Below are 27,680 nucleotides of genomic sequence, written 5' to 3'. Positions count from 1 at the left end.
AGTAAAAGCTTTGACAGACATACTTCAGCATAGCGATGATAAATATTCCAAAAGGGTCAAAGTTTCTACACAAAATAATTTATCATCATTGTGAGCTTTTATGTAACATAAAAAGTCTTCCTGAATGATAGATTTGCTTATATTATTGGTTTTAATAGACTTTGAAGAAGAGAGCTAATCCATGGGATCCTGCACAGATGTCAAATATTAGAAAGTAATGTTATGTTTCTGTTTGGAAAGCTATTTTATTTTTTTATTTTTTTTTTGCCAGATGGGCAATAGCTTTATTACATATTTTCTTCTTACAGTAAATCTCAATAAAATGAAATTCCAGTCTACTTAAGATGCTGTATAATGAGAACCATACCAAATAATATTATATCTTGTTTAACACTGCATTGAAAACGGAGACCAACAAGTTGTTTGGTCTTGGGATATTATGTACTTCGAAAATCTTGGCGTTTGGTATTTAGCAGTGCTCTTGACACTCATTCTGTATAACTTGAGATTCTTCTACAAATACAGGGCGTTAGTAAAACTGACTCCAAAAATGAGAGAGGGGGAGACCAAGGGAGGCAGCAAACTCGTAAAAGTCAAAAATGCTAGAGTGATTTCTGAGCACTTGCACAATAGTGCTGTATGGGAAGGTCTTGGCAGACAAATAAGGGAAAATCAGTGAAATAAAATACACATGTAAATACAGAAGGATGAGCCCAATTCTTCAATACCCGAATTGGAAAGAAGATTTGAACCCACGGGAAGGCCTGGGGCACCACTACTCATGATTGGTGAAAATCGATCCTTGGTGTACGCATGACCTGGGGGTGGGGGGTGGGGGGAGAGTGTCCAGGAGTGGCTGGGAGCTCTGTGCCCTTCGGGGTCCCTCACCCCTCTGGGCACATAGCTTAGGTGAGGAGTATCGGCCGGCAGGAATGTTGTTCTTGTGCTGGTGTTAGGACATCACGATGCAGTATTTTTTTTTAAGAGAAAACATTCATTAAGCACTTATTATATATCAAATGTTGTGCTAGTGTTTCACCTGCTTTATCTCATTTAATCTTCATGAAGACTTACTTTTTTTCATTTTAAATCTGAGAAAATTGAGGCTTTGGGGGAGCTTAACTTTTCAAGCAGGCAAACAGTAGACCTTGCCCTTCAATCCAGACCTTCTGATCACAAAGGGCTTAGCCCAATACACCTGTCTATTCTCCCAGGGGGCAGAGGAATGTGAAAATCTGTACCGAAGGAAGTGAAATGTACCTTCAGTGAGGGCCACGGGCTAGATAAGGTTTTTCTACTAGATCTAGAAAACGGAAGGCAGAGATAGTATTGGGTGGCAGAGGATGGGCAAAGATTCTTCTAAGTAACATTTGTGTAATCCAGGCACGGTTCTTCCATACAAGAACTTTCCCACTCTACTGAATTCTCTTTTGTAGAAGAAAATTTTATAGTAATATGATAAGGATGAAAATTCACAACAGGCTATTTTGGTTAACTCTAAGAGTAGTTTTTTTTTTTTTTAAGATTTTATTTATTTATTTATTTGAGAGAGAGTGAGGGAGCGAGAGAGCGAGTGCAAGCTGGAGGAGGAGCAGAAGGAGAGGGACAAGCAGACTCTGCACTGAGCATGGAGCCTGATGCAGAGATCTCACGACCCTGAGATCATGACCTGAGCCAAAACCAAGAGTTGGATGCTCAACCTACTGAGCCACCCAGGCGCCCCTCTAAGACTCTTTAAAACAACAATTTAAAAATTACATGTGAACCCTATACGTGTGTATTTTAAAGTTATAGAAAGCATTCATGTAGATTTAATCTTAAAAAATCTGTTTCTGATATCATGTTTCATAGTTTCATACTGTTATTTCCATGTATCTCTGGGTGATTTTAATGAGGGGTGGGGGCTGGATTCATATCTAAAATGTTATCCAAGGAAGAGGGGAATTTGTGAATGACAGCAGTAACATTATATGTCTGCTTAAGTGTGTTCTTTACCTTTAAAAATACCTTGATGTCTATTAACTTGTTTTTTTTTTTTTTAAAGATTTATTTATTTTAGAGAGAGAGAGTACGAGTCGAAGGGGGAGAGGGAGAGAGAATCTCAAGCACACACTGCTCCTAGTGCAGAGGCTGATGCGAGACTCGGTCTCGGGACCTTGAGATCAGGACCTGAGCCGAAACCAAGAGTCGGACGCTTAACCGACTGAGCCACCCAGGTGCCCCGATGTCTATTATCTTCTAATAATGAATGAATGGTGTATGACAGCAGTCATCATTCCTGTTGTACGAGTGAAACACAGGCAGAGAGCAGGTTAGTGACTTACTCAACGCCTTTTAAAAAAAGTTAGTGTATAAAGAGGACTCACGATACCAGATATCTTGACCCGATGTCAGGATTCCTTTTCCTATACTGAGCTGTTGTCCTTTTTAATTGCAACTGTTTTGAATCAAAATTTTAAGAAATTTAAAAAATCTTAACACGAATTGTTGATTTATTTCTTTTCCGACAGCAGCACATATAATCAGAGGTTGTCCATTTGTTGAAATGGGCTTCTAAATACAAGATGTTGACCCACTGAAAATGGCTGCATTTTGCAAAATCATTTGTAAGTTGCTTGTTTGGAATTAGAATGTATTTTCTTTACATAATCCAACAGAAATATATATCTACATAACACCAAAAAGCATGAACAAGAATGCTCTCAGAAGCATTATTTGTAAACACCTCAAACTGGAAACCCAGATGTCCGCCAGCAGTAAAAGGATAAACAAATTATAGTGTTTATCATATATCATACCATATCATCAGAGTCAACCAAGGAACTCTATAGACCAACGTAAATGAACGAGGCATTGCCAGGTGCAATGGCATGAATACATCTCACAAACATAGTGCTGAGCAAGAGAACCCAGTCACAAAAAAAACATGAATATTGTATAAGGCAATGTGCATAAAGTTCAAAAGCAGGTAAAATTAACTGGTAGGAAGAGAAGTCACCAGAGTAATTACCTCTAGGGAGGGGGGCTAGGTAATGACCGGGAGAGGCCATAGAGGACTTCTGGAACGCTAGTAATATTTTTATTTTTCTATCTGGGAAGTGGTTCCACTGGTGTGTTCACTTACGATCTGTACACTTTTCTAAATTAAAATATTTATTTAAAAGTAGTCCATCTAACACATAGCATAACTAAAGGATGTATATTTTCACCTTCCCTGCACCCTCCCTGCAGGTGCTCGTCTCTACAAGGTTCCCAGGTGTTCCTCTAGGGAAGATACCCGGTGTAGAATGGCAAGTGACTTCATCAGATAGGAGCTAGAGGGGAGAGTGAGGAAAGGATTGCTCGGTGGAAATCTCGGGGGTTAGACGGAAAGCAATCGGATTAAACAAATTCATGTATTGGGTTAATGACTGTCAGCTCATGGCCTTCCCAGACTGATTTGTAGTTTCAAAACACTATGACTGGTCTTGGTGAGGTTGTGGAGAAACTGCAAGCCTTGTGCACTGTTGATGAGATTGTAAAGTGGTTCACCTGCTATGGAAAACACTATAGTGGTTCCTCTAAATAAATAAATAAATAAATAAATAAATAAATAAATAAATAAATACTGGAACTACTATATGACCCAGAATCCCACTTCTGGATATACACGCCAAAGAACTGAAAGCAGGGTCGCTGGAAGAGAAATTTGCACATCCATGTTCAATTCAAAGCAGCACTATTCATAACAGTCAAGAGGCAAAAGCAACCCAAATGTCCATCAACAGAAGAATGGATAAAGAATATATACACACAATGGAATATTCCTCAGTCTTAAAAAGGAAGGGAGCCTTGTCACAGGCTGTAACATGGATGAACCCTGAGGACATGATGTTAAGTGAAATAAGCCCGCTGCCAAAAGACAAATATGGTTTTGATTCCACTCATATGGGGTATCTAAAGTAGTTCACATTCATAGAGGCAGAAAGAATGGTGGTTACCAGGGGGTCAGGGTAAGGGGAAATGGGGAGTTGTTTAAAAAGTGTAGAATTTCAGTTTTTTAAGATGGAAAATTCTGGAGATCTGTTGCACAACCGTGTGAATATATCACAGGGCCCATGAACTGGCCAGATTTGCTTGTCCACCATTTAAATCATGGCCTTAATTTCCCTGCTTCCATGCCTTTGCTTCTATCATTCCTGGCCTCTGGGATGCCGCCCCCAAGTTCTTTTGGATGACATCTCACCAATACCTCCAAGTCCAGTTGAAGTGACATTTGTTCACAAGGCCTTCCTGGAATGAATAACTACCCTGTCCTACCATAGCATTTTGTAGTATTTTACCTAAAAAAAATCCCACTCTTTGTCTGAATAAATTTTTTACTTTTTGCAGTTGTGAGGAGCGAGGAGTTGTAAGAGAAACAGTAATGGATCTTTGCGCTGAGGGGGTAAAACAGGCACCTCAAGGGGAAAAAGAGAGAGGACTCTGGGAAGAAAGAGAATAAATGATAGGATTTTAGCTATGAAAAAATAAGAGAGGATAGTTAAGGGAAAGGTTTAATATATAATTCAGCTTTTTCAATATTTTGCTGAAAGTTGATCTTAGAGGCCTGGATCTCTGTAGCTGCACTGGTTCCTGAGAAACAGGGGGTGACTAACAGGGCCCCTGAGACTGTTAACAGTCAGAAGAAGCCTTGGGGGCACCTCGTCTAATTCCTCCCTTTTTCTCAGGGCAAGAGAACATCGATTTCCAATAAGATTCCCAGTCAGAAAGCTTTATTTTTAAAAATATTTTATTTATTTATTTGCTAGAGTGAGAGAGAGCGAGAGAGAGAGCAGGGACAGGGGGAGTGGCAGGCAGAGGGAGAAGCAGGCTCCCTGCTGAGCAAGGAGCCCGATGCGGGACTCGATCCCAGGACCCTGGGATCATGACCTGAGCTGAAGGCAGCCGCTTCACCAACTGAGCCACCCAGGCGTCCCAGAACCCTTTTAAATTAGTTGTAATATATCTAACATTTGTCATCTACAAACTTAATGAGCATACTTTTAATACTATCACCCATGTTGATGATGAAAATTATCATGTATCAACTCTAGAAATAACACACATGGATGTGAAGCCATCCGTCATTATCGCAGACTATGTTACTAACAGCCAAATGGTCTACTTTATAGACTATAGCTTTCTAGGCTGTCTCATGGTATTCTTGGATTCAACCAATCTGAAGATGTTTACAATGAAATATTTCTTATATAATTAAAAAAATTCATTCTAAAGCCTCCTAGTTTTTTTCTGTAGGCTTTTCCAGTTAATGTTGAGCAAAAAAGCCTCACTAATTGAGATAATTTTGAGACAACACGCTAGTGAAATTCTATGAAGACATTTTCTTTCCGATTCGAAGACCATTCCAGTGAAAGAAATTACAGCATACATTCCTTTTACCTTTCCAGGCTGATGGAGATCAAAGGAATCCACGATATTCTAGGATTCCACCTCTTCCCCATAGGAAAAAAAAGGGGCATGCCATTGTTTTTAACCAATGTATGTTGGTTTGATACTTAAAAGCCAGCATGTGGTACACTTGAAAGCAAAATGTGTAATTAAAGAAAATTATATACCACCAAGTAGCAAGTTCAGTGCCATTTTTAGTTCTGTGTTGAGGGAAAAGGTGCCAAATTTTGATCTTGTCTCTGGGGACCATGCTGCTGAAGTTGCTATCACAGCTACTATCATTTCTACCGGCATGCCTGTGTTCTTAGATACTGCCAAATATGGATGGGAAGGAGGGCTGGCGACAGCTGGTGACAGGGTCCAGCAATCTGCCAGAACCTTGGAGTAAATTACAGGGGATGTTGTGAAGCAAACACAGAAGCAAGCACCCTTGCCATCAGAAACCCGAATGCATCTTATCCCACCAGAACCCTGAAGAGTAACACTCTAAGGTTTTGGCAACCTGGAACACAGTTCTTAGCATGCCTGCCATTATTGGCTAAATGCTGTTTAATATTACAAGATCAAGCAAACATTCTCACAAAGACCAAAAAAAAAAAAAATCTGAGATCATATGAGAACCAGAATGTGGTAAGAAAAAATGGACTTAAAAAATATCATCCTGAAAGTGTCTGCAATGCAGTTTTGTGTCCGCCTCCCAAACCCTGACAGTTCATCATGGAGGCAAGCGAAGGTCTAAAGTTCTCCCCGTCTTGTAACTCACCTCACATCCACCATGGTACATTTTCCCCAAAATAATTTTCCTGAGAAAGATTCATTAGGAACATGTTATCAGAAGTTACAGGAAAAGAAAATCAGAATCTGACCTTTTATAGTTAAGAGCACAGTTTCCAGCACAGATTGCCTGTGGAGTCTTGTGGAGCTTTTGTCGATATTAAAAGAGAACTGGGTCCCACTCTCCATTCTGGCTCGAACTAGCTGTGGGACCTTGGCAAGTCACTGGGCTTCTCTGAGGCTTAGATCTCCCGTTTATATAAATATCCAAAGAGCTTGCACAAAATGATCTCTAAGGTCTCTTCCAGATTTAAATTCTTTGGTATGTCAATATGTTTTCAAATATAAATATTAGGTTACATCACTGAGTAGAGGCAAAGACACCCGGCATCAATAAGATATCAACATATTAGAATAGCAATGCTTTTGTTCCTTTTTTTAAAATTTGAAAATAAAATAAAATTGCATGGGGTCAAACAACCACTTCATGCATACAATTCCTTCGGTATCTTGGGTTTCGAAAGCAAAATTTCATCATTTTATGTTTCAATTTCAGAAATACATAAATATACATGATGCGTATGTGCAGTGATTAGATTTTACAGAATAAAATAAGAAAAATACTCTTAAATATAGGACAATGGTTTGCTTTGATACATGCTTACAGAATACAGCCAGGTTTTCAATGTAAAATGAAAGCATCTCATGTAAAGATGCAGTTTGTAACTTGGACCCCTACTGGTCTAAACTGTCATTAGGAATACATAGTTTTCCATAAATTAGCTTTTGTTTTGGATTTCCTGCTGTGTTCATATACATGTTGATGGAGTGTGTGAGGCAATATTTTGGCATTCTAATCCATTGTTATTTGTTATTAGCTTTCAAGTCTAATATTATCCGAACAGTTTATATCTTGCTGGCCCAAACATGGTCATTTTATTTATTTTATTTTATTTTTTCCAAGTGTGGTCATTTTAAAATCGATATTTTTTTGGAAAGCTTTCATATTAATATGTACTCAAGCTGTCATTAAGAAGAAGGGGATTATCCTAACTATAGGATATTTTGATATGCAAAGGCACTAATAACACTTGAGGTAGCAAGTTTCTCTGAGTATTGTAAGACAACATACTAAAATCATAGGTTTTATGTAAACTAATAGTTTTGGGGGGGAGAGGGGAAAGGAGACAAGGAGTGGCTGCTGATATTTTATATATCCACGCTGTGTATTTTTCCTTTCTGTTCTTTTTTTGACAGTATGGCATTAGTGGGAAGGTAGAATCACTTTGGCTATCGAAATGTCTTGACGGGACAGTGATTCAGTTATGTGGATTTGCTAGAATATCTGACTCATATTCTTTTGCAAATTAAATGTACATTAAAAATTCCACTTCTAAATTGCATTGCACTTTTTCTTTCTTCACTATGTAGGTTCGTTATCACACGTTGAAGGATGACGTTGAGGAGAGTTATTCTACCTGTCCACTGATGGCCAATGCTGAAGCTCACAGGGCTTATGAAAATCAAGCTGCTGTGTCTGTCACCAAGGGAATTAAGTCAGGACTTTGAAAACAGGCTGTTTTCCTAATGTTTCATTAGTTTTCTCTCATGTCCAGGTTCTGTTCTCTGAATGAAAGAAGCATTCCCTCTCCAATCTCATGGAAAGAACAAAGTGTTCATTATGATAGGCTGTCCAAAGGGGCCAGTCATTATCAATCAACTTTGAGGTAACAGTTGTCAACATTAAGGAATATGGCAAGAGGACCAATTTCAAGAACATTCAAAATACACAATGAAATTATTTACATGATCTGTGGACGATTCCCCACATGCCAATATACCGACTTGGCTGTTATCACAAAATGTATGTAACATAAGATTCATTAGTGACAGTTATTAGCAGCTTTGCCATGGATCCACTCATTATTCAAAGCCTGCCGTACTGACTCAGTTTTCATCTGGATTCCTTTCTTCCATAATAGCTTTAAGAGCTACCTCCTCCTTTTATGTGACAAATGTGTATGTATGTTAATAATCTACTTAAACATAAAGCTTTCTTTGGCTTGTTTTGGCTTTTTTAAAAAAAGATTTATTTATTTGAGAGAGAGACAGAGAGAGAGCAGGAGGGAGGGGCAGAGAGAGAATCTCAAGGAGACTCCATGCTGAGCGTGGAGCCCTACATGGGGCTTGATCCCACAACCCTGAGATCATGACCTGAGCCAAAATCAAGAGTTGGACACTCAACTGACTGAGCCACCCAAGTGCCCCGGCTTGTTTTGACTTTTTGAAAAAGTAGTAGAATAGATCTGAAAATTATAAGTCTTTGAAATTTTAAGACACTTTGATCTTCATTATTAAAAGATCCAACTATTAGGGACATGGAGATTTCTAGAGGAAAACTGGTATATTAAAATAAAATCCATGGTTTGCTCCACATATGAGTGAAACCATACGATAATTGTCTTTCTCTGCTTGACTTACTTCACTTAGCATAATCCCCTCCAGTTCCATCCATGTCGATGCAATGGTGGGTATTCATCCTTTCTGATGGCTGAGTCATATTCCACTGTATATATGAATCACATCTTCTTTATCCACTCATCTGTTGAAGGGGCATCTTGGCTGCTATTGTGGACATTTCTGCTATGAACACTGGGTGTTATATGCAACTAATGAATCCTTGAACACTACATCAAAAACTAATGATGTATTATTATATGTTGGCTAATTGAACATAAAAAAATAAATTAAAAAAATATGGCAAAATCCAGAAAAACAGCTCCTTCAAAATAGTTCACTTCTCTAAGCGGTTACATTTGAAAGGGAAAATGTGATCTGGGAACGTGTGCGTGTGCACACGTGTGTGCATGGTTCTCAGGTGGCAACTTTAAACAAAATCAATGACTCTTCAGGAATCTAGGTACAACCAGCTCATGCAGTTTGTTGTTCACCATCCGTACATCAACAAAAATGGGGTCACCATGTCCCTTATCAAGTTCTGTTGCATGGACTCCCATGCTTCCCCACTTCTGGTATCTAGTACATGATGGTAACTTTGACAGATCTTATCAGTTTTCCTTGACCTGCTTGCGTCATCACGCAGGTGGAAACAGATCCTCCGAAGCCAGTTTTCCAGCTGCCCCCCCCATTAATCTGGGCCATCGTGGAGAGCAGGTTTCCTTACTTATGAACTTAACTATTATTAATGGATATTCATGAAGCACTTGTGGACATCTATTTCAAAGCAAGATACAAAGGGAGTTGTCATCTCTGATCCCCAGGATACCTGCTCACACTGCCAACCTGCTTTTGTATTTGGTGGTCTCACGCTCCTCTCCTAGAAATAAGTGGCCCACTTTTCCACTTTAAACATGCATTGCTTCTCTCTCTCTATGTGATTCTTTTCTAAGATCATAAAGAATTTCTCTGAAGTAGTAAAAAGCATCTAAAAATTTCTTGACTCTAAAAATAGAAAATAATGGTAAAATCTGTGACTATTTGAAATGATTGAAATAATACGGGTTAGGTTTTATGTACAAATGCTATGTAACTCACATGGGCTCACTAACTACATCATGTAGTTCAGTTCTTAAACTACAAATGTAGTTAATGAAAAGATTAAGGATCTAGAATGAATTAATAGGCCCAATGAAAGAGACCGATAGCATTTTCAGTCTCCTCAGTAATGATTCCTGTACATGTTTAAAAAAAAAAAATGTGCTTATCATCTTTATGATTTAATTTGAACCATCTATGTCTTTTTATTTTATAACTAAATATATTTTTACATTTATATGTTTATTTTTTTCATGAGATGACGAGCTTAAAAATTTAAATACATTTTAAAAGAAAATTTTATAGCCCTACTTTAAAGGAAAACATCAACATTTCTTGATACAAACAGAAGGCAACAGTAAGAATAAATGGAGTAAACTATAAGCAACATTATTAAAATCTATATAGAAATGATAGCCAGCAGAAGTGTTCTTTATTTGTGAAAGAGATGGGTCATGACATGCAAACATCTACTGAAACCTTCATTGTGACATAATCAGATACCATGGGGTAAGAAGACAAAAGGGAGTTCATTCCTCATTTTGTCCTTCAGTCTTATTTATTCTATCGTCCACGTACCACCTTTAAATTCTGAAATCCTTATGAGAAACAGTGCCCTTGATATAGTGGGGAAAAGTCCCAGGCTCAAGATAAAAAGACCTGGATTATGGTCCCGGTTTAAATACATTCAGACTTTAACACAGGATAAGCCACTGATTCTCTGGGCCTAAGACTTTTCTTTCTAAAAAGTGTGGATAATAATATTTGATTTACTAGATTGTTTTTTTTTTTTTTTTTTTTTTTTTTTTTTTAAAGATTTTATTTATTTATTTGAGAGAGAGAGAATGAGAGACAGAGAGCATGAGAGGGAGGAGGGTCAGAGGGAGAAGCAGACTCCCCGCTGAGCAGGGAGCCCGATGCGGGACTTGATCCCGGGACTCCAGGATCACTAGATTGTTATAAGGAATAATAATAGCAGCTAACACTAATTGAGCACTTCCATTTTATCAGGCACATTAATTATTTTATTAAAGATTTCCAAGAGCTGTACTATTACTAATCCTGTCTACACTGATGAGGAAACTCCAGTTTATGGAGGGTTAAGTACCTTGCTCAAGATTACACAGCTAGTAAGTAACAGAGGTGGGATACAAAACTCAAATCTTGGGGCACCTGGGTGGCTCAGTCATTAAGTGTCTGTCTTCAGCTCAGGTCATGATCCCAGAATCCTGGGATTGAGCCCCACATCAGGCTCCCTGCTCAGCAGGAAGCCTGCTTCTCCCTCTCCCACTCCCCCTACTTGTGTTCCCTCTCTTGCTGTGTCTCTCTCTGTCAAATAAATAAATAAAATAAAATAAAAACACTCAAATCTTACTGCTTTGAGGTTCTGCACTTATAAAGAGTATTCTAAAAATATGTTGTAATGGGATATGTAAATTGGACATTATATTTTTCCATATAAGATTGTGAGATCATCGTAGTAAAGACTATGTCTTCCCTTTGTGAATTCAGTGTTTAGGAGGGAAATTCAGTAATTGCTAAACTTAATGGAATTAAATTGACTGTGATATTGGTCATAATTACAAGGAAATGCCTATGAAAAAACAAATTAAAATATGCAAAATGCAAAACTACCTGCATCATTTTTTTCTCAGAATGAAGCTCCCCCTCCCCTCCTTGGGGTACTTGGGAGGCTCAGTTGGTTAAGGGACGGACTTTTGGTTTTGGCTCAGGTCATGATCTCATGGGTCCTGGGACTGAGCCTGGCCTGGGGCTCCATGCTCAGCGGGGGGTCTGCTTGAAGGTTATTTTCTCTCTACCCCTTCCCCTATTGGTGCACACGGGCATGCTCTCTCTCAAATAAATAAATAATCTTTTGTTTAAAAGATTTTATTTATTTATTTAAGAGAGAGAGAGAATGAGCAGTGGGGAGGGGCAGAGGCAGAGGGAGAAGCAGACTCCTCATGGAGCAGGGAGCCCGATGGGGGGCTCAATCCCAGGACCCTGGAATGATGACCTGAGCCGACAGCAGATGCTTAAACGACTGAGCCACCCAGGGGCCCCAATAATAAATCTTTAAAAAAAAAAAAGAATGAAGGGCCCCATATTCTAGAATCAAATGCGGTGATCTTCAAGGTAGCCTTGGATGTCCTTCTACGGCCCTGGCAAATGTACGGTAATATGTGGAAGGCTTTCTCTTCTCTAGGGGCACAAGAAGGCCTACGAAAAGTGATGAAGCGGACAAAAAACTCACTAGTGAAGGCAGAAAGGGAAAGATCAGTCTGTAGGTCAAGTATTAGGGAGAAATGACAATTCCAGGAAGGGAGCCAGCCAATGTCATGGCAGCCCTGCTGATGAAGACCGCCACCAGGAACGGAGCACTAGTTCTGTCTCTAGAAACCTGAATAAGTCCCCAGTGAGGACATTCAACAGGTGAAGGAAAGACTGGAAGTTCTTATCTTTAAAAACACTGAATATTATCTCAAAAACCATCTTGGTATTATACAGAAGTAGGTCTAGATAAAACTATTAATTGTTCTTTGATTCCGTTTGGTATGTGCTTAAAATGCACAATGGAAGGGTCTCAAAGTAATGCATTTTAGGTGCAACTCAGTAATGGAAATTGGACATGCTGAGCTCTTTGGTTATCAAATGCAGAGCAACGTGATTTTCTGTTCCCAGCAACGTCTGAAATACAAGAAGCATATATTTCTTAAATTTCTTCAGAACAGATTAATAGAGTATTCAGGAATGTTTATTAACAACTCAGATACTGTTTCTTTTAACAGTTTTAAAACGATCTTCTGGGCATACTTGATAAACAAAACTCTTAAAGTATGTATGTTTGTTATCTACAATTAAGGGAAGGGGACAATCAGAAAGACCATAATAAATCAGAACAGACCATAAATTTCTGTGACAATTTTAAATCCAGTTGCCCCAACTTTCCAAAGTAACATTTCTTTCCCCTTCTAGGTATTAACTACAAGATAGATTCCTCGCTATACTAACTCAACAAAGAAAACAAATGAATATCATCACTTTTTTTCCCCCTCAGACACATCGAGATTTTCTTTATTATGTCACAATATATTGGTTTTAATACTCCTGAGAATTGATTTTTTTGGGGCCACATTTAGGTTTATGTGGTCAAACTTAAAATTTGTCCTAACGTCAGCATTTGTCCAAACACATAATCCTACTTAATTCAGGCTTTAGCAGGAAAACCTTTTTCTAATGCTCAAACTCAGTAAGTTCTGCTTTTTATGCAGTCTCTAGTCTCCTACATTTCTCCTTTTTAAATAGCCCTCAGGATGACAATTAAATGCTCACTGTTTGCATGCCCTGAAATATAATCTCCAAGAGAGCAAGGGCTGTGTTATCTTGTTCACTGCTATATCTCTCACAGTGTCTCAATAAATAAACATTGAATGAATGATGGATAGATGGACGGTCACTTCCTTCTCTAGAGTGACATTACAAAGCACTAACAAAGGAACAGTGGAACCTCAATTTTAAGGAAGAAAGACGAGGTGTGAGGCGTCAGTAGACATTCTAAGGGTATGTAGAAACAATAAAAGAGTGGATACATATTTGAGTTTTATTTTACCTGTTATACTAGGATGAGACCTTTGTTTGAATATAGATTCAATAGAACTTAAAGGTTTTATGATGAATTCCTTCCTAAAACTCCTAGCCATCTATCAAGTTTATAAAAAATCGTATATGTGCCAGTTACTTTTCCTTTCACTCCTCTGTATGTAGATATTTCTCTCCGAACACACCGCTCTCAGTACCACTGATGTAAAAGCAAATGGCATATTCAACACCAATTAAATATTTATGCAATGCAGCGCTGAAATGGTAAATATTGTATTATGCTTTCCACTTGTCATTAGGCAGGAGATGTTGCTACATTCCATAAAAATGATAGCCTAAAACAGAGAAAACAGCACCATATTTCACAGAGAAGATATTTATCTCTGGCAGAAACTGGAGTTTAAAGGTATCTCTTATTATTGGTGTTGTCCTTGGGTGTTTTTCAAGTCAGGGAGATCTTTATATTTGAATGGTAAAAACAGTCTGTGTAAATAGAGTATTTCTCATATATTATTTACTTTAGCTGATCCCGTATCAAGCTAAGAGTAAAATAAGTTATTTTGGGGGAGGAGAGGAGGAGCTTATTTCCAACATTTGTATTAATTTCTTGAAATTGGTGGTGATTTCTCTTTTATGGATAGTAATAAACAATATGAGGATAAACTCAAAACTGAACATTTGTATGTTGTGCTAATAAAAGGCAACAAAAAATTATGTCCAAAAGTTGAGTGTGCAGTATACAACATTTTTCTCACTTTAGGTTCAATTCAGAAGTCACTGATGAATTATACAGGTTTGACTATAAAGGAACTAAATTCTAAGTGGCCTCTCAAACTTTACTAGGTTTCTTTATGATATGCCAGACATAGAAAACTAATATTTTCTATAAATTTCTACAGTTTATACTGAAAGTCAGGATAGAGTGCAAATATGACAAGAGCTAAACTTTCTGTGGATGCTGGAGGGATATATATGTGTGTGTGTATATATATATATACATACGACACATATATACACACACAAACACACATACACACACACATATATATGAAAACACAATTTCACTCATACAAAGTGCTGTCCTCAATAAGGAAAAAAATAATACAACTATCTAGAATGGGTTCTTAGTAGATTTTTTTCTTTTTCGAATTTACAGACTCACTTCAGAGTGCTGTGGTAGTATGCTTTATCGTATTACTATTTTCCTCCTCTTCTAGAGGTAAACTGTTCCATTCTAATCCTGCATTCCACGCTGAATCAGGCTTAAATATGTCCTAATTTCATGTGGCCAAGGATAAAATAAAATATTGATATACTGATTTAAAATTTTTAGTTTATACGTTTCAATCCTCTAAAATATAGGCAACATATTTTTTCTCCAGTGTGATGAAATCACATTAGTATTATTAAAAAGCTAGCATTCCATCTCAGGCAAATGCATTTTCTGAATGTAATGCAACCAGGAGTTAGGGGAAGAAGCCATAGTGAAAAATGGTATGTAATTCATTGCTTGGCTGTGTTCTATCACCTAATAAAACAGGACTTTTATTACGAAGACATGTCAAAAAGGAAAAAAGAATGTCCCAACACATTTTATTTTGCCATATATATTTAAATGGTTGATTTTTCATGAAGCATAAAAGGCTGGCGTGTTTTCCCTCTGACCCCGAGTTGCATGTATACAGCTAGGACCATAATCAATTTCAAGGTACACAGAGAGGTAAAAATGTTCATAAAATGCAAATCGACACAGAAGTAGGACAGATAACTGCCATGGAATCATAACTGCAATGAACCTAAATTCGACAGGTTATGTTTTGCTAGATCTAGGGAATGCTTATGTTGTTAAACAGCCTTTTTAGCAGACATGTGACAACATCTATTTTAGGAATCGGTTGGTAGCAGCTGTTCAGAGGAAATAAATAACTAACATGTATTTTTTAACCGAAAAGGAATACTGAAAATGCAAGTAGTTCTTTGCTTAGCAGCAAATGTCAGGAGTCCAGAAGAAAAACAATGCTGAGTTATTTCTTGTTATTAGGAAATGAGCTGACAAACCAGTCCCTTAAAAGTTATTTTTGGGGGGTTGGGGGGGACAGACTATGGAGCATTTGGAGGGAAATGGGAAGTGACTGTTAATAGAACAGGGTACCCTTTTTGGAGGTGATGGCAATGTTCTAAAATTGAGTGTGGTGACGGCTGCAAACTGCAAATACTGAATCGTATACTTTCAATGGGTAAGTTGTGTGATATGTGAATTATATCTCAATAAAGCTGTTATATTAAAAAAAAAAAAACAACTGTCGTCCAAGGAATTATTTGTTGGGATAAACTGGGCCAAAAATTGAGAAAATATGTTAGCAAAATATAATTTGTTAAGATTTTTGTTTTCTCTCATGTTCCTGAAATTTAAAGAACATGTGCAAATACTTCTGATGCTACTCTACCTGGGAAATTATTTGAATTTTCAGACTCTGCCTAAAAGTATACAGAAATGTTAATGAGGCTAAATGTCCCTCATGGTGTCACTGGAAGTTTGACTTGATTTTGTTGTAGTTTTAAATGGTGTTAGCATCATTATTCCAACATTTATTTTGACTTAATAATGTTTCAATAATGTTTATGATTTATGATAAGATTTCTGGGCATTTTCTGTGTGTGCAACATCAAAATTTCAGGTTAGCTCCCACCCAGGAAAAAGAGTGTTCTGTGAGTAAAGAATAATCAAGGTTCTTACTCATTCCGTAACTGTGCACAGAAGCAAAAGTAACCAACAGATCATCCCTTTTTTATCCATTCTTTGGTGAGCAACTGCTGGATATCTGCCCATCTTTATAATTTTCTAATTTTACAACAGAAAAAAAGAAGAATGAGTAAATTCAGGCCCAGAAAAAGTGGCAGGTATTTTTTTGATAGGTCTGTATCACTAAGTATTATCATTGAGCTTCACTTTTGTGTTCAGCAGAACTTTCATTGTGTAAAGATACACCAACTTGAAGAGTAATGCATTAAAGGAGGATTTTAATTGGGAGTCATTCATCTAAAGAAAATCATAATGGGACTCTGCTGAAAAGAAGTCTGCCATGTGTACATGCTTAGAACATTTGATTTTTAAAATTGGGGTGTGATCACTCATGGCCCATCTATTCTATTATGTATCAGCTGTACCTTCTCAATTCTGCTCACTCCTCTATCCCAACAGGGCTTCATGATCTCCTACCTAGGCTAGTCTTCTAACAGCTGGTCTATACTTATGCTGTCAAAATGGTAGCCATTAGCCACACGTGGCTGCTTGAGTTTCAACTAATCAACAATAAAATTTAGACTCCAGTTCTTTAGTTCACTAGCCATATCTCAAGTGCTCAATAGTCAATGTGCCTAGTGGCTACTGAATTGGACAGGACAGAAACAGAATGTTTCCATCATCAAACAGAACAGTTGACAGTGCTGGCCCATGGCCTTGCTACTGAAAGTGTGGTCTATGGACCACAGCAGCATCACCTGAGAGCCCGTTTGAAATACAGACCCTTCGGGGCACCTGGGTGGCTCAGTTGGTTAAGTGTCCGATTCTTGATTTCGGCTCAGGTCATGATCTCAGGGTTGTGAGATCGAGCCCTGTGTTGAGGCCCGGGCTGGAGGCTGCTTAGGATTCTTTCCCTCTCCTTCTGCTCCCCCCCTTTAAAAAAACACATACTCTTTTGTTCTGCTGAGTCATGATATGCATTTTAAAAAGATCCCCAGGTGGGGCACCTGGGTGGCTCAGTCGTTAAGCGTCTGCCTTCGGCTCAGGTCATGATCCCAGGGTCCTGGGATCGAGCCCCGCGTCGGGCTCCCTGCTCGGCGGGAAGCCTGCTTCTCCCTCTCCCGCTCCCCCTGCTTGTGTTGCCTCTCTCGCTGTGTCTCTCTCTGTCAAATAAGTAAATAAAATCTTTAAAAAAAAAAAAAAAAAAAGATCCCCAGGTGATTCCTAGGCAGACTGAAGTTTACGAAGCCAAGTCTGTCTTCAAATTACGTGTTCTGGAATACCACTAAAGTAATCTTATGTAAAGAAGAACAACAACAGAAATGATTATTTTTCATTGCTATGCTTTAATATCTTCAATTTCTTCCCTATTTTCAGTTCTTTACAAACCTCAGGGGAGGTGGTATAGTAGAGCGGGGTCCTCGACACTTTCCCGTCCAGCTTCCATCATTGACTGTGTGACTCCAGGCGAGGTGCCTCCCTAAGTGATAGATTCTTCTTGTTAAATGGATGATAGATGCTTCTTATTAAATTCATTGTGTCGTGAAAATTAAATAAGGCAATTCCCATGCAGCTTCAAACACCATGTCTGGCCCACTGTGAGCACTCCACGTGCACCGCTGTGGGTACTTCATGTTTCTTCCTTTCCCTGCTTCCGATGACCTCTCTTCAAGGTGATCTCCTGCTGACCATTTTGTTGTCCAACCTAGTGAACTGAACTCTTCTTCATCTTTCAGGCATCACCCGCCAGATCAAGTCTTTCCCCAACATCTTTAGTCAGAGATTGGTATTTTCCTTCCTTTCTCTTCTAGTTTTTGTTCATAAGGTTCAAGTTGCTATGAAATTATGTACTCTTAAAAGTGTGTTTGTGTACGTCGCTTGACCATGAGCTTCTGGAAAAAAGCTAATTTGAACCTCTAACATCTATCAGAGTGCCCAGAAAAATGTTGACCTAAAAATAATTGTGGAAAAACCATAAAAGTACCAGAAGAAAATTTACGTGAATTTTAAAAAACACTCTTTAGAGTGAATAAAGACTTTATAAGGTATAACATGACAATCAGAAATCATAGAGAGGGGCTTCTGGGTGGTTCAGTCAGTTAAGTGTCCTACTCTTGATTTTGGCTAAGGTCATGATCTCGGGGTTGTGAGATTGAGCCCCATGTTGGGCTCTGCGCTGAGGGCAGAACCTGCTTGAGATTCTCTTTCTCCCTCTGTCCCTCCCCTTCTCCCCGCTGGCTTGTGCACTCACATGCTCTCTCTCTCTCACAAAAAGAAGAAATTATAGGGAAAAACTGATAAATTTAATCACCTAAAAAATTCTATATGGCATATGGCAAAACAATTATGAGCAAAATTAATAACAAATTGGAAAATATATAGCACATATGATAAATGACTAATACCCTAAATAAACACTTGCAAATCAAAGGGAAAAAAAGGGAGAAAAGCCTCAGGAGAAAAATGGGGGAAACTAGGCCATTCACACACACACACACACACACACACACACACATAGAACTAGAAATGGTCAATATGTCTATGAAAAGATACTCAGTAATAAATGAAAACAACAATAAATGTTTTAGCCTGAGACTGTCAAGGGCCAAAAATGTTGATAATAAGTAGCATTTGTAGTTGTGCAAAAAGGGTAATTTGGCGATGGTTTTGCAAAATGCAAAACATACCCACTATTTTGGTACACCCTCTCAAAGAATTTATTCTGATAAAAAATATTCTGGGGGTGCCTGGGTGGCTCAGTAAGTTGAGGTGTGACTCTTGATTTCAGCTAAGGTCATGGTCTCAGGATCCTGAGATCAGCCCCCTGTGGGGCTCTGTGCTCAGCGGGGAGTCTGCTTGGGATTCTCTCTCTCCCTCTGCCCCTTCCCCCACTTGCATATGCACTCACTCTCTCTCCAAAATAAATAAATAAATCTTTTAAAAATATTTGATCAGGGCTCCTGGGTGGCTCAATAGTTGGGCGTCTGCCTTCGGCTCAGGTCATGATCCCAGGGTCCTGGGATCGAGTCCCGCATTGGGCTCCCTGCTCCTCGGAAAGCCTGCTTCTCTCTTTCCCACTCCCCCTGCTTGTGTTTCCTCTCTCACTGTCTCTCTCTCTGTCAAATAAATAAATAAAATCTTTAAAAAAAAATAAAAAATTTTGATCAACTCAACACACACACACGCATAAAAAAATAGTCACTGCATTTTTGGGAACTGGTTAAACATAGCCACTAAATAACATCATACACATATGATATTTAATAAGTGATAAGTGAGAAAGCCTGGTACCCATATGCATGGACAAATATCAGGAAGGGTATACACCAAGAAGTTAACAAGTGGTTACCTATGCAAAAAGTTCACAGCGACCTATGGGAATGTATTTTCGCTTTCTTTTTCACTCTTTCCTTATTCTCTGAAATTTTGATACGAATAGGAAAAACAAACAACAAAGCCTGTTCTCCTCCCCCACTCTCTCCCTTTCAGAAGTTATTCACCTTTACTCTGCTGAGATAACTTTATCTTAGAGAAGAGAAATGCTAATATTACATTCTCCTAACTTCTCACGACCTTCCTGGAAGGTGACAAAGAACAGAAGTTATTCCTCAAGCTTTTTATTTTCTTTCTTTCTTAAGGCTTTGGCTTTATATTGACAGTCAGTATGAGAAAAGGGACCTCTAAGGGAATGGGGAAAAAAAGTGTAAGGATGGCTGCCCTTTTGTTAAAGGTTGTGAGGTCAATCTGATGAGGAAATCAGTCTCCCCATTGATTCTGGGGTTTATCAGACTGATCTAAGCTGGACAGGCAAGGGTCCCTTGTCTCTATCTCTGCTGTACACCACATTCAATAGAAAAGGACAACCTTCCCTGACGAGAAGTGCCCTGTTCTTGTTTTCAAGGGTAGAGGCAGTCTCTTCGGCCTGAAAAAATGTATCGTGTTAACTGATGAACAAATCCTTTACCTGATTTTAACTACAACGAAAAAATCATTGCACTAGTGTGTTAGTCATTTAAGTACAGGAAGACCAGTAAAAATGGTAAGTATATTTGGACTTAATTAAAGCAACGGAAATCTGAGATAATTCTTTGATGATAAAAGTAATTTTTGCCAGAGAACAGTTGGATCGCATCGCCTTAAGTTCTAGCACAAGAACTAGATCATAACAAATGTTCGACAAATACCTGTTGAACTGAGTACATTAACTATATAATTTGTGTATTTCCATGTGGGGCGAGACAGAGGGACAAATTGATCAGAGGGACAAATTGATGACAGTGGAATAAAGTATAATGTGCTAATTACGAAACAGGAAAACAGGCAGCTTGAAGAAAAGGAACATTCTGAGTTTTTACTTAGAAGTCTGATACTTAATTATATTCACTAAGGGGCCCTTGAAAGGAGGACAAGTCTCACAAATAACAGGGAGCTAATCTCATATTAAAATGTTATTTTTCCGGGGCGTCTGGGTGGTTCAGTCGTTAAGCGTCTGCCTTCGGCTCAGGTCATGATCCCGGGGTCCTGGGATCGAGCCCCGCATCGGGCTCCCTGCTCGGCGGGAAGCCTGTTTCTCCCTCTCCCACTCCCCCGTTTGTGTTCCCTGTCTTGCTGTCTCTCTCTCTCTCTGTCAAATAAATAAATAAAATCTTTTAAAAAAAATGCTATTTTTTCTGCTAGTACCCACTGTAAATAAAACTACATGGTATCAGAACTGATATTCCAAATATTGCACATCTGGTAGGGCGACCAGAAAGGACGCCTAACAACAGAGCAAAAACACAGACCCTGACTTCCAGCCCCACACAGTTCTCGATCTGTCTGGCATGGACCATGGTAAAAAAAATCCCCAACAAATATGTATGCTTATTTTATTACATCCCATTTATGCCTGGTGCATTTCAGAACCTTTTAAAATTCTTTAGCAGCACACCGCTGACAGATACAGGTAATTTATACAACTAACTAGAAGAGATTCTCTTAATGGCTAGGTATTTTCTAGCTGAATACTAGAAATCTGTCTCTGAATACCGATTTTTTGTTGTGATATTCCTCATCTACCTTGAGTTATGAAAGAGCGTAGTGCTGGTTCATGAGTGTGGGATCTTGGCCAAGCGACAACAACCCTGGTGGTACCTGGCTGGAGCATTTTTACGAGGAGGGAGTTAACTCAGATTGAAAAATGGCAAGAAGGTTTCGTCTCTGACGGACAGTGGCTCTGTGAGATGGTGTATGAAGCACAGTGATGGGGATAATGAGGCTGTCTTCAGATTCAGTGGCAAGGAGTGCCCTGATTCATTAGTGATATCTGCCATGGCCAAAGAACTGGAAGTTACAGTATACAACACGCCCCAGAGTTGCCATCCCTGACTCAATTATCTCTAAAATTCCCTTATGCTTTACAATTCTGTATTGCTCTTAAATGTTGTGATTCAAAATGGTTATTTCACTTCCCCAAATACATCATTTATAAGGAGTATGGTAGCGAATGACAGAAACAGGTTCACGGCAAAAGCATCATACTGTTCTATATACGGCTCCGTAATACTCGTAATTGGTTCTAGAATTTCATGGGCATCACAAATCGCGTTATAAACTTGAGGACACATCACTGGCTATGGCTCTTGTTGGGTAAACCATATCGCTGGTGATGAATCTCGGTGGACCCCATTAGCATTTCGATGTGGAATGCCTTTTCCACACTCACAAACAGATCAGAATCTGATGTGGTCGTTTCTGGCATTTACAAAAGCCATTTCCAATAGTCCAGATGCTCATACATGTTATTAAACAGTTAAAGAAAAGCGCTATTTACAACTTCTATTAGCAGCTCCCATCATGGGGGTTACTATGGAATGAAAACCATGATCAGTATGACATCAGAAAAGATGAAAAGTCCACATCTATGAATGAGTATGTGAGCCACTCATTGTTTTATGGATGCACCGTTCTCTGGAGAGTGCTGAGTGCAAGAGGATGATGATGTTGAGTGCAAGCTGCTCGGAGTGCAAGACGACGGTGCTGAGTGATGAGTTTTACACTTAGATAGCTGAGTTTGCTGGAAGGTGTGCAACGTGGCACAGTGGTGGAGAGCTCCCCATCGAATACGCATCGAAGGGGACTCCTGCGCCGTGTCCCTTCCTGCAGGTGCATGAATGACTGTGCGTACATGAGATGTCATCCCCTGCGCCGTGTCCCTTCCTGCAGGTGCACGATTGACTGTGTGTACATGACATGTCACAGACCTACCCATGTTCCAAGAGGGATACGCCAAACACAAGTCCACACTCTAGTCTGTGGCCAAGAAAAGACCTCATTTTTTGTGCAAATATAGCTTTTCTATTTATCCAAATTTGCTCGAAGATTACTGAAGACGCTCTGCGGATTGATACGGTATTAGCTAATCCCTCCTCCAGAAAATAAACCTGGTAATATACTTCTTGGCCACATAAATGGATAAAACCAACAAGACAACAATATAACATCCCGACATACAGACAAAGTAACTGTTAAACTGTGTTCTTACCTATGAAATAAGATAGGAGTACTGCCAGGAGCACGGAGACCCCTACAGCGCAGAGGGCAGTACATTTCCAGCTACAATACTTTGAAGACTTCTTGAATTTAAAAGCACTTCTTGATAGGGTGTTTCTAGGCAGTGGCCGAGTAGGCGGCGAATAAACAGAGCCAGATGCCATTGTGTATCCTGGGGTTGCAGTGCTGAACAGTGGCGTTGTCCCTGTTCCTGTTTTGAATAGGAAATGCCTGCGGAACAGGAGAATATAATGAGAAGATACAAATATGCTAACGAGTGGGACACAGACACACCTACACATTAGCTCTTCCCTGTCTTCTGTCTCCGTCTAGTTACCTCATGTAATTTAAAAAAATAGAAATTAAGGAAATATCTTAACCAACTCATAATGGTGACTCTGATGACAGAAATTGACTTGTAATGTATATAGAAGTATTGAGGAACACCGATTATTACCGTCCTTTCAAGTAGATATCTTGAGATGCTAGGAAGTTATTCTAATCATACCATTTCCAGCACAAAACCGTTCTGGAACTTCCTCGTATGAACTGCATTAAGAACATAGTCACATTCCACTTAAGACAAATCACATTACTTTATAGCTACATGTGTATTTACCACTATGTGAGACTATGTACTCATATAAACAGAAGTATGCCTGATCACGTTGATGTTCTGCAGACTGATTTAATTTCTGGAAGTCCACGGAAACATTCTAACCCCAGCCTGCTCTCCCACTAACAAGCACTATCAAGCTTGGCCACAGGCAGCTGGTCAGGTCTCCAGGGATGCAAACTAATTTTATTTTTAGCTTATGTCAAACATAACCGGGGAAGGGGGAGAAAGAGGAAGGAATCACAGAACACTTTTAAAACCAACCTAAATAAATGAAGGGGTCAGTGAAACAGGTTTTAGATCAAATACAGAAACAGTCTCTTAACAACTGAGCTGGATGGCTGTGGAGGAAGCTGCCTCTAGAAGTTGTACATTCTCTTATTTTGAAAATGTGTAAGCAAAAATTAAATGCTCACAGGACAAGAGTGCTGTATAAGAAATTCTTCAGGAAAGACAGCTATTTTAAAATTCCTATTAACAATAAAAGTCCCCCAATTAAAGAACAGAGCACCATGTTTTTCATGGTTTATATTTCATATTGTACCAGTAAGTTATTGTGTATTCACTTTGTGTCCTAACATGTATTATTATTTTCCCTAATAACATGTCCAGTGAAGTTAAGAGACTGTGTTCTCTCTTACATATTCAGGAGGTTGTGGGTATTCTAGCATATTCCACGATGGTGCAATACAGTTTTTATGAAAGATGACTACAGATGGTACACAGCTGAATATTTTAAATTTTACTACTGATGTACTTATTTTAATGTATTAGAAAATAAATTGAATATATCAAATAACTTAAGGGGTTCAAAGGACAGAACTTGGAAGCTAGACTATGATGTTCAAATCCTGATTCACAGCTTAGCAGGTATATGCCCTTGGGCAAGTTTCTTCATCTGTTAGTGTTTTGGTTTCTTAATCTGTAAAATGGGGACAGTAATAGCCTCTACCCTTCAGGGGTTGCTATGAGGCTCAAAGAAGTTAATATTTACTGTAAAGTGTTTGGAATATAGTAAGCACAACAGAAGTGTTGGATAAATAAAAGAGGAATCAAACTCATGATTTTATGTACATTACTGCTTATGTATATTATTGTGAGGGCTAATCAGGTACTTAAGTCCCAAAGAATCCATTTCAAGAAAGTTACTAAGTGATTAACTGTGTAGCTGGAGTAGAAATTGGGCAAAAGTCATTTAAGTTTGCCTAACACAGGCATAGTGGAAAGAATTCTGGAGTAGAAATCAGATCTGAGTTGAAGTTCCTGGTCGATCATTTCTTAGATACATGATCCTACGAAGCCTCAGTTTTGTTGGTTTTCATCTGTAAAATGGAGCTAATGAGTTGCTTATCTCACAGGGTTGTAAACCAGTTAATGTACCTAAAAATGTTTTGTCAGGGATGCCTGGGTGGCTCAGTCGGTTAAGCGTCTGCCTTTGGCTCAGGTCATGATCTCCGGATCCTGAGATTGAGCCCCCATCAGGATCCCTGCTCAGTGGGGAGTTTGCTTCTCCCTCTCCCTGCCGCTCCCCCTGCTTGTGCTCTCTCTCTCTGTGTGTCAAATAATAAATAAATAAATAAGTAAGTAAATAAATAAATAAAATCTTAAAAAATGCTGTGTCGGGCACCTGGGTGGCTCAGTCGTTAGGCGTCTGCCTTCGGCTCAGGTCATGGTCCCGGGGTCCTGGGATCGAGCCCCGCATCGGGCTCCCTGCTCCACGGGAAGCCTGCTTCTCCCTCTCCCACTCCCCCTGCTTCTGTTCCTGCTCTCACTATCTCTCCCTCTGTCAAATAAATAAATAAAATCTTAAAAAAAAAAAAAAGAATGCTGTGTCAACCACAAAATTAGAACAGATGCAAATGATCAATTGCTACTTCTATAACTTATACTAGTAACTGTACTGTGAATCCATTTTCCCCCATGGAAGTATTTTATAAGGCAAAGTTTAAAGTTTATAGTCTGAATTAAATGTTATATTGGGAACAGCATTTTTTGAATCTCCTTCCATATCCCTATTCAGCACGGTTATTAAGAATGTGGGCTCTGGAACCAGACTATCTGGGTTCAAATCCAGACTTCACCTATAATGAGCTGGATGATGTTTGGTGAATGACTCAAATCTTCTGCGTCTTGGTTTTATCATCTGTAAAATGGGAATACGAGTAGTAACTACTGTGTAGACATTTTATGAGGATTAAATGGAAGTAACACACATGCCGTGTATCTATTAATGTCTAGCACAAGGTAAGGGCTCAACAAACAGTAGCTATTTGTCTTCCCAAAGTCACATATTAGAACCTGTATTCCAAAAGACCAAAAAGGATCATCTGAGGACTTTAAATTCCAATTCAAAATGTTAACAGCCTCTAAAACCGAAGTTTGCAAAATGAATTCCTAGGTTTACAAACTTGATATTGGCAGTTCTACACGTGGGCAGGGACTCCGGATGAGAAGATGGGTTGTACCAGACCAAGCAGGAACCTGATCATTCAGATGAGCTGCAAGCAACCTCTTTTTGTAAAGGACCAAACAGTAAACATTTTAGCTTTTTCTGGCCATGCCCGCTCATGACACCAGCCACAGATAATATATAAATGATTGTGTGTGGCTGTATTCAAAGAAAACTTGATTTATGGACACTGAAATTTTAATTTCATAGAATTTTCCCAAGTCATGAAATATTCTTTTTCATTTTTATTTCTTTCCAGTCACTTAAAGATATAAAAACCATTCCTAGCTCACGATCACTACAAAAACAAGTAACAGGCTGGATTTGACCTGTGAGTGGTAGTTGGTCCTCTGATCTGAATTCTTACCTTTTTTTAGGATTATACATGAAGAGTGAGCAAGATGTTCAGCAGCCCAGAGGAACAGACTATTTCCTGGATGCTGCTGGAAAGGATTTAACAAGGCAGTCTGAAGGATGCATATGCAGAGCTCTTGGAGAAGGTGACACTGACTTGGTCACTCTCCATCCCACCCACACCATCACACTTCCTTTCTTCAAAGCGCTTCTTACAATCAGTTCTTGTTTATCGACTTGCGTGGGGGGTTAAAATTGTACAATACTCTTTAAAGTGTGTTATTCCTCCTGAAATTGCCCACCCCCTCAGCTGTCTTTGCTCTACTTCACTTCTCTCAAGTCCAGTGACTGCTTCACCACGCTGCCCCCAGGAGAGAGGAGACAAAATGAGAAGCAGAAATAGCCTGGGTCTCTAGCTGGTTTCCTACAGCCCTGTCTACTGGGGAACAGCCATAATGTTTGGGAGAAATACGGGGTGAGATGAAAGGGGGTTTCCCTCCAGATGAGGAGGAAATCTGCGGGAGGCGAGCTAATAAAACAGAGGCTTCCACAGGGCCCAGGGAGAGACGCCTGCCCTCCGCTTCATAGGCAGCATCTTGGGGAGCTTGCATGACTCCAGGGAGGTATGAGGCTTTCTCTACTACTCCTATGCCACGCGTGAGGGTACAGAAATAGCAGAGAGCGCTACCTGATGAAACTATGGACAGAAACAAGACACATTTGAATAGCAACCAGTATGGTGGCCCATGGCCAAAGGCAGATTCCATTTCCTTGCCTTAGAACCTCTGGGGAAAAGAAGACATAGAGAGGATTTGGGATATAACCAAAATGTGTGAAAGATACAGAATTTAAGAGTTTAAAGGTTTGCCTTAGATTAGAAAAAATTTCTCATTTTATTATCTAGGAGGGAAATGGGGAGAGGTTCGATGAGGGCAGAAGATTCACCGTGTCTCAGAGACACAGGCCCTGCTCTTGGCTTCCCTGGTGTTGGAGAAGTAGAGACTACAGAGTGTGTCAGCAGAACCTGACAGAAATAGAAACCTGTATCTTAAATCTCAGACAGAGGCCTGAGGGGGCATCAGGATCCCAAAGAGCAAATGGATGCATGGAGCATGTAGGTGTTTCAGTCAGAGAGAGCCTCCTTGAGATTTCTGGGCCTCAGCATCATTTGTAAGAAGCAGAATTACTTCTATGGCTTCAAGAGTAGCTTGGATATAGCAGAGTGCCCGCTGGGCCTGAAGAGGCCACGCAGGTAGGAATGAAGGCTGTCTCAGCAATAACGTGGCCATCAACAATGGAGGAAGAGACAGCATGAAAACTCAAGTGTTTTGGGGGCGCCTGGGTGGCCCAGTCAGTTAAGCGTCTGCCTTCGACTCAGGTCATGATCCCAGGGTCCTAGGATCCAGTCCCACATTGGGCTCCCTGCTCGTTGGGAAGCCTGCTTTTCCCTCTCCCTCTGCCTGCCACTTCCCCTGGTTGTGCTCTCTCTCTCAAATAAATAAATAAAATCTTAAAAAAAAGAAAAAGAAAAAGAAAAAGAAAACTCAGTGTTTTGGTGGAGAAGACTCAAAGATGAGGAGCTTGTTGCTATGCCCATAGCATCGCGTGAAATGGCAGGGGAGAGATGG

At 39.4% G+C, this 27,680-nt stretch overlaps 1 protein-coding gene across 1 annotated transcript in view; it reads right to left on the bottom strand.

The window, feature by feature from the left end:
* The window catches only part of TENM3 (teneurin transmembrane protein 3), a 444,789-nt gene that overhangs the window by 139,075 nt on the left and 278,034 nt on the right, over positions 1-27,680 (bottom strand). Inside the window, exon 4 of the mRNA XM_021694125.1 lies at positions 22,626-22,864. Within this exon, the coding sequence (XP_021549800.1) occupies positions 22,626-22,864 (239 nt within the window). The remainder of the gene's footprint in view (positions 1-22,625; positions 22,865-27,680) is intronic.

Source organism: Neomonachus schauinslandi, chromosome 2, assembly GCF_002201575.2.
Source record: "Neomonachus schauinslandi chromosome 2, ASM220157v2, whole genome shotgun sequence".
Classification (NCBI taxonomy): domain Eukaryota; kingdom Metazoa; phylum Chordata; class Mammalia; order Carnivora; family Phocidae; genus Neomonachus; species Neomonachus schauinslandi.
Note: the sequence above shows the minus strand (reverse complement) of the source record. Positions and strands in the feature narration are given on the sequence as shown.